The sequence below is a fragment of the Helicoverpa zea genome, chromosome 26 (genome assembly GCF_022581195.2).
Source record: "Helicoverpa zea isolate HzStark_Cry1AcR chromosome 26, ilHelZeax1.1, whole genome shotgun sequence".
Taxonomy (NCBI): Eukaryota; Metazoa; Arthropoda; class Insecta; order Lepidoptera; family Noctuidae; genus Helicoverpa; species Helicoverpa zea.
The window spans coordinates 6,727,985-6,736,122 of NC_061477.1; the positions used below are offsets into that span (position 1 = coordinate 6,727,985).

General features: G+C 33.5%; 2 protein-coding genes across 4 annotated transcripts; both read right to left on the reverse strand.

The window, feature by feature from the left end:
- Positions 1 to 1,104: 1,104 nt before the first annotated feature.
- LOC124643068 (lactoylglutathione lyase) lies at positions 1,105 to 5,886 on the reverse strand. 3 transcript variants are annotated; one of them, XM_047181910.1, is made up of 5 exons: positions 5,730 to 5,886; positions 5,458 to 5,530; positions 3,382 to 3,605; positions 2,809 to 2,919; positions 1,105 to 2,043 (listed from the first exon to the last, which is right to left on the reverse strand). In XM_047181910.1, the coding sequence occupies exons 2-5, from the start codon at positions 5,524 to 5,526 to the stop codon at positions 1,923 to 1,925; spliced, it is 525 nt and encodes a 174-aa protein (XP_047037866.1). In that variant the 5' UTR covers positions 5,527 to 5,530; positions 5,730 to 5,886; the 3' UTR covers positions 1,105 to 1,922. The 3 variants fall into 3 exon arrangements, with proteins under 3 accessions (XP_047037866.1, XP_047037867.1, XP_047037868.1); XM_047181911.1 differs by having other exon boundaries at positions 5,653 to 5,853; XM_047181912.1 differs by having other exon boundaries at positions 5,602 to 5,853.
- A 586-nt stretch (positions 5,887 to 6,472) lies between these two features.
- On the reverse strand, positions 6,473 to 7,165 carry LOC124642987. The gene has a single exon (XM_047181816.1). It carries the CDS (start codon positions 7,012 to 7,014, stop codon positions 6,493 to 6,495), a length of 522 nt encoding a protein of 173 aa, XP_047037772.1. The 5' UTR covers positions 7,015 to 7,165; the 3' UTR covers positions 6,473 to 6,492.
- Positions 7,166 to 8,138: the final 973 nt, after the last annotated feature.

The window sequence follows — 8,138 nt, forward strand, 5'->3', positions numbered from 1 at the left end:
TAAACCCATCTCATTAACTTGGTCATGATCGCATGAAAATGCGTTCAGTCTTTAACGTGTTAATCACCAACAGACAGGCGAAATATTTTTTTTTATATGTAGTGACATACTATCAAATACGCACGTTTTTAATATAATCTTTAGAAACTTGTAAAACTCGCGCGTAACACGGTTCTCCAATTGTATTAATGATCCTTAAACTCTCGCGTGCAAATAATGCATTATTTCTGCTCCTTATTTCATAAATAAATTATATGCATTGAGTCTATGTTTCATAATAAGTGGATTTATCCTTCTCCGTGAGAGGAGGCCTGTGCCCAGCAGTGGGACGATAAAAAAGCTGTAACAGTCAGTGGATTTAAATGCAGTCACCATTATGGTTCCAAATCTGTTTGTTCACAGCTCAGCTGACTTCCAATAATAAAGCAATAACAAATAAATACAAATACCGTGACGGCAAATGGTATAATGCCCATCAAGGTATCTTGTCTATGCCTAACCCATAGACTACAATATACCTAATGTATTATACCTTTGTTTTTTTTTTTGGCAGGGGCAAAATCCTCATGGACTTCCCTCCACCTGGGGTCGGTGGAGGGGGTGTGCCGGACTCTTACCGGCTAAAAACCCACCCAGTGTTGCCTTCTATTACCTATTGTCGAGGGCACGGGTATCGCCAGAGCATTCTTCCGCACCCCCGACAGGTATTGGCCCGCCAGATGTTCGAAGGCGGGCCCCGTCAACCTCTGTGGCCGTCACCCAGCGGCCACAGCAAACTCCACTAAGAGAGGCGCGCGCAACACAACGCCACCGTCTCGAGGCCTGTTTCTGATCGGACGACAGGCGCCCCTAGTCTGTCGCCCGCAGGCCGCGCCCTATGGTGGCCGGAGATCAGCCACCCTGCGACGCCCACCACGACTGCTGCGGGCGGGGAGAGAGGCTTTAAAGTCTTTACCGTATATATTTTCTATGTACATATATGTATATGTGTGCCCGTTTTTTGGTGCAGTTAACAATTCTATTAGTCAGTATAAAAATCGGTAGGGTTATACTATACAACGTCATACCATGACGATAAAAAAAGTAACAATGAAAACACAAAACTTGTAAATAACATTATTATAATATATTTCAATTGATAATTGCACGTTAGAACCAATACACAAGAATAACAAACAAATACAAAAAATATACTTATAATTATTAATCACATTCTAGTTGCCCAGCAGTGGGCAACACTTTCAATCAAATAGGTATTATTTTTGCCCAACAATTTCACATATAAGTACTATTTTCACTAGATTTTTGCTTATAAACTACTGGTTTAATATTTTTAACTGTCCTATAAATGTTTGCAGTTAAATATAACATAACAAACTTTTGTCCAGCAGTGGGCTATCACATTAATAGTGTTTACTTATAACTATTGACGTTGGTTTTCCAACAGTGGGGCTTGATATACAATTCCATGCATATTTTCTTAATTTTTAGTAGTTGGTACAGTATAGAATCATCACGTGCCTAGCTTTTTCTCAACTATGTTGGGGTTGGCTTCAGTCTGAATGGATGCAGCTGAGTACCAGTGCTTTACAAGGAGCAACTGCCTTATCAGACCTCCTCTACCCAGTTACCCAGGTAACCTGATATTCTTTAGTAAGACTTTTTGATTGGTTGTCATACTTTCCGGCTTCTGACTACCCGTAATGACTGCCAAAGACGTTAAAATAACAGCCGGGACCCACCAATGTAACGTGCTTTCCGAAACACTAGCTTTTATATAGCCACAAGTAATGTGACTTTAAAGATATCTGTAATTTTCTCAATTCCATCCCTCTGGACTATAAGCCGTCCAAACACAGTTGAAAACCTAGTTATAAACGATGAATCCTACACTGTACCAACATTACAACATGTAGTGGGGGTTAAACAACAGTGCTTGTGAAGATTTCTATCCAGTAGCCGTCAGGGTCTTGGATGAAAGCGAGTCCTTTCATCTTACCTTCGTTGGGACGCTTGATGAATTTCACTCCTTGTTGTTCAAACCTGGAATTTTAATGATGAATGGTTTAGGGAAAATGTCTGAAGAATTATATTTATTTCTAATCTTCTAAAATACTGGACTACTCTAAAATATTTTGCTTAATTCATACAGTTGAGGGAGTATGTGTCAAGGGATGCGAGTGAAACCACTGGCAGAAGCTAGAATTATAAAGAGAATAGACTTGTATGTCGGCTGAATGTATTATGCTAATTAATGACCTCAAAAACTACTGGACTGATTTAAAAATCTTTCACCAGTTAAACTACTATTAGCAATATTTTATAACTATTGGATTTTCATAAAGAAATATAATTCTTAATGCAAGTAATCTACCCAAATTATAGTTCTTGGAATGCTATATTAAATAAACTTTTTAAAAGTTTTCACACACTTATCTTTGTGTTAAAAATATCTTGCAGTCTATTTCTTCTTTTTTGAATTTTGGGTTTCTAACAGATGAAGTACAACACAATTTCGAAAATTAAGCAGTTTTGTTTAATATATACTACTGTATGTAGATTGACCACATCTTAAACCGTCATAAAATGGGCCATAATTATTACACTGAGCTGTTTTCATTTAGCTACTTTTCATCTGGGTACGTGAAGCAATTCCCACAGAACTTCAGTGCATCCTTGGTAAATCTTCAGTAAAACCTCTTTAACCCGTTGTTTTTCGGAGCAGATATAAGGGAGACACAACTGACATGCTACTATTCCACAATTAGCGACATGCACGCAGTTAATAAACAAGTAAACAATAATTACCTAGCACAAGCTTCATCGACATTCTTGACGAGTACGCCGATGTGACCGAAGCCGCGCGGGTCTGAGTTACCGTTGTGGTAACTCGAGTCGTCGCTCTCTGTGCCCCAGTTACTGGAAATGTTATATGGGAAAGTTAGAGATGGGTTATATTTCATTATTATTATGTCCATCTGACCGGCCTCTCAAATATATATAATATATATTTGTCTTTGTCGACTCCAAGTCAGGAAAGTAACAATATGTAACTTTTTTAAGTTGTAGCTATGTACTTTCTATCTTGGACACCAATGACTGAGTAAAGGTGAAGGAAAACATCTCGAGGAAATCTGGACTTAAGAACCTGAAATCACCACCTCGCGTTGAGCAAGCGTGGTGATTAATGCTCAATCCTTCACTATGTGCAAATATATATTGGGACAATAAAAAGGTTTATGATGAAGACCTCTTTTTAATAACAAAACAAGTGTATTTGCCTTCCCATGTGAACTTGTTTTAGAAAATTTCAATGATCGTTCAGTAATAGGGTCTTTGGTACTGAACCGTATAAAATATTTAATCAATAGGTATACTCACTAAGTCAATTCCAAAGTAGCCTTCCTGGTCATAGCCCAAGCGGTCCTAGTGGCTTCATCGGAGGGAATTTCAGCAGGGTTTTCATACCCCATGAAGAATAACGAGAACTTCATGGCTGGGAAGTGCAGTTGTTTCAGTAATGTCATTCCGAGGACTCCGGTGTAGAAGGGGATGGACTTCCTAGGATCCTTGATGCGGTACATCGTTTGTTGGAACATGAAGTCCTGAAAAGTTTAGTTTTTATTACTTTTACTTATGTTTAGTTTATAACTATTGGCACTTTTATTGGTGTGATGGGGGTTCAAATTATGGTTAATATTGAAGTGTTTCTGAGGAACACTGTAATTTTGATTAAGCACATTTTTAATTGTGTTTGAAATCGTAGTTTTTTTGGAATTTTTTAAAGTAATTCCACTTTCTTTTTCATTTGTAAAGAATTCCTTTTTGGGGCCAATAATTAGTGCGAGTTATAAGCATTCTCTACATAGATTGATTAAGTGTAAAAACATTATGTTTTCTCAAGTGGCATGATATTGGAAAAACAGGAAGTACTTACAATTTTTTTTATCTATGTAAATATATTACAGTGTGACTCAACAAATCAACTAAAATCAATACTATACTCAATTACCATTGATAAAATACTGCAAGTAATACCTTTATCTTTATGTAATCTCATCTTTTATCAGATTTTATCTTGTATACAACATAACACATTACATTTATATATTTCATCTGTAATCAGGAACCGCATGGACCAATGTACAATGATTTGGCAGAAATCCGACCACGATTCACAATAGTTTAATATATTTTTGTTTCACAATGTTTTGTCACAAAGTTCAGATAAGAATGTGAAGTAATTTGAAGATAATTGTTTTAAGATAATTCTTGGTTTGTAATGTTAAGTGCTACTTATTGTGTAACATTATTGTTGTACGGATAAAATGTATATTAATAAAAAATGTTAAATTTTAAGTATAGCAACATAAGAAATTGAGGGTTTCTAACTACTTGGAAATTCTTTAATACTTGGAAAGTGAAAATGGGGCAACAAATGGTGACCTTGTCAGCATATGTTAGTTCAGACTTATAATATTTATACTGCGGAACTTAACTATAAATATTTAAAGAACTATTGATTTTTCCACTCGTTGGGTAGTTACTGTGTGAAAAAGTTAGGACTATTAGTCTATCTTTTACATTGGTACGATTTATTGTACTGTTAACTATAAATGGAAATTTTACTATAAATGTTTCAGGGCATAATTTTAGATTAAGAGAGTACTAATCCTTAAATTGAGAGAGGATTTCAATAAAATTCATAAATCTCAAATAACACTGACTAATCCAGCCCATTCTGCAACTATAGCAATGTTTTTTATGGATATTTTAGTAATTGGCCCCGTATTTACTTTTTATAAAAAATAAAGTTTACAGGACATTGTGTTTACTACAAAGTATGAGATACAAACGTTTTTTTTTATAAAATAACCATGTAAGTACCACATAGCAACCACTGTGTGTAAAAAAATTATGCTAATTGGAATCAAATATTTGAAATTGTTTAACTGACCTCCTGAACTATATTTTTTATCATTATGATATAAGTGATTTATTCTAAGATAGGAACCTACCTACTGTGAATTTTGTATCAGAGAACAAACTGGAAATAAACTAAAGATTTTCTCATTTGCTATACCAGGTAATTAAATTTTTGGTCAGTGGGTTGTCTTAGGGGCGGAGTTACTTTCTCAATTTTACATTTTAAAAGTCAATTTTATTTAATAGGAGAATTAGCTCCAAAGCTGTAATTTCTACACAAGACTCCACATAAAATTAAGTACAAGATAATGAAATTATATGGAATATGCCTAGGTTCTAGATTTCCCAATTGTTTTTTGTAAAAAAATTAAGCACAGGTAAGTAATTAAAATAAGATTCTAACTCAAAATATGGTTCTAATGGAGATAAAGATAGGTACTCAATTTTAAATACTGTTCTAATCTAGAGTATGTACCGCATTTTTTTATATTCAAAGTGCTATAAAAATTTATTTTACTCTGCATAACTTACCCTGGTTGAGGGGTCGGGAGTTTGGCATAGTGCCTCAATCTCCTGCGGTGAAATTCCTTCGTTTGCCATGGTTCTAAAAGAAAGAAAAGATACATATACTCAGTATAATGTATACCAATAAGAATATAACCTAAAAACACCGACCTTTGCTTTCTACAAAATCTACTCAGCAAGAAAATTAAGGATAAAACTTACGACAAAGTTGTAGTTTGTAATCAAACCGGAGTTTACTGAATACAGAACGGTTACCGAAATATGTTTTATACACGTACCGATAGCAATCAATGGTTGAGATACCGTAGTAATTGTATGCGGTAACTGATAAATACAACACAACACAGAATCGGAAACTTGGGAAAGATAAGATTACAAAAAATCCGGCTGTCTTATTGGGGTCTGACGTTTGTTATATAGGGCTGTCATATTCTAAAAAAAGTTTTCCCTGTTTCTTACATTATTTATGAATCTATTTATTTATCAAGTTCATTTAATTTGGCTTTACTTAATAAGTAAGTTACTTACTTTTAACGTTAGATCTGCAATCCATGAACTTTTGTTAATCCATTACAATTTAAAAGAAGACCAATCTGAACAAATAATTTACAAATATGGCGTTGTATAAATCCCTTATTTTACCATACTGTTTGAATTATTCACTTTCAAATTCAAATGATTTTACTGTTTATATTTTGAGGAAAGTATAAAACTGAATGAAACTAAAATACCCTAAATTGGTCAAAAGTATATTTTGCTAGCAACCTGAAATAAAAAATGTTGCAGAGCCGCAGCAGATTACATTTATCTTGAAACCCGAGAAAACCCAGAATTTCAGATTTACAGCATTCAGTAGCAAAAGGCCTATTATTGTATACAAAGTACTTATTAAATTCAGTTTTTTTTTGCATTGCATTTATTTACGTTTAATTTTGTTTATACATTTGTGTCTAAATCAAACTAACAAAATGATTTATAGTTTTGTAGTAGAATATATATAATAGAATAATAAAAGACATGATTGACTAAAAAGTTATTTAATTAATTACTCCTAAGGTAATATTTTTCATATAAATATCTAAGCTCTTCCATCCATACAACATCTCGTTCCGCCGAAGTTATCTTACATTCGTACGCTGACACCATTCTTATTTTTTTCTCATCTAAAAATATATCTCCAACTACACTTATATAGTCTCCAAGTGCAAAATTCAATGGTTTTTTCGCTATACGGTCTAAAAGAGTAGACATAATGTGAACGTTGTCGTTGCCTGCTCTCGTCGCTACAGAAAAACCATAATATAAATCTTTCAAAATGGCGGGTGATGTATTTATATTACTTTTTGTGCTATCATAATAAATTTGAACTGATCCTGTACAGTCGGAGAGCTCTATATTTGTTGCGTTGTTCACTGTATTGTAAATAGATGTAATTACGCCATGTATCATGATATTCTTGAATGTCAGTCCGAATAATTCGTAAATGTATTTGTGTTCTGTATTTTTGGCGCGAAATATGTCTTGTATGTAGAGTTTTAGTGGGCACTGTTGGTAGTTATTCATTTCTTGTAGATATTTAGGTAACACTGGGAACAAGATCACTTATTATAAAATAGTCATGTACTTATTTAGTTAATTGATATAAACAGCACAATTCACTTTGTTTTGATTAGAATATTGACCAATATTGACACATTTCCATCCAGCTGACTTAAATGTCAATGTCAATCATAAAATCCTAACTAAAACGTTTCGTTCAAAAGTGTTTTTGATTTCATCAAAGATTTCATTAAAAATCATTTATGGAAGCAGATACTTTAAGATTATGTTTTACTTTATTATAACTTGGTACTTATAAATTTTCATTCAGAATACTATTTGTTAAAAATAAGGTAAGAATTAGGCAGCGAGCTTAACAAGATAACAAGACTTAGAGATTTCCTAAAGCGCTGATAGATGGCAGTTTATTAAAAGCCTTTTTACGCTGCAGCAAGATTATTGAATTTGTCCCAATGATTTGTCCACATTTACTCGAAACAAGGAGTTACTAGTACCTTTACACATCATAAACACAGTAACAACTTAAGAAATAGAAAAAAAATAATTGAGGAAAACCGAAGTCAAGAGTTCGTAACTCGTAAATACAGGAATGATGACGTCAGAAGTCAATTTGACCCTCTTTTCCTGAATTTCCGCGCTCTCGGTTGTTTTGAAAATAATTGGCTACACAAGGCAAATGCGAATATCACGGGCAATCGAAGATCTACTGGCGCGTTTCAATCTCACGGAGAATCGACTATTTTATTGCTTTTTACAAAAAATAATAAAAATTATAAATAAAATAATAATAATTGATGGGCCCTATTTGAAGCTACAGGTTTTCCTATTTATATTTATAATTCCACTTTGGTAAATTTTTGAAAAAATAGAAATTGAGTACCTATTTTTAAATATGTATTACCTACATAGTGAAGATGTAAAGAGGATTTTTTATTATTGGTTTACATCCAATCGTGCATAGCAAACTAATAAAGGATTTCACGTAAAAATTTAAAAGTTTTTAACTAAAAATGACTTGTTTTACAATTTAATGTAAGCGTCGTGTAGTAAAATTAAAGTTGCTACGAAAACAAAAGAGTAGTCGACCACTTTTAAATAAGGGTTGCCACTCTCAAATAATTACACAA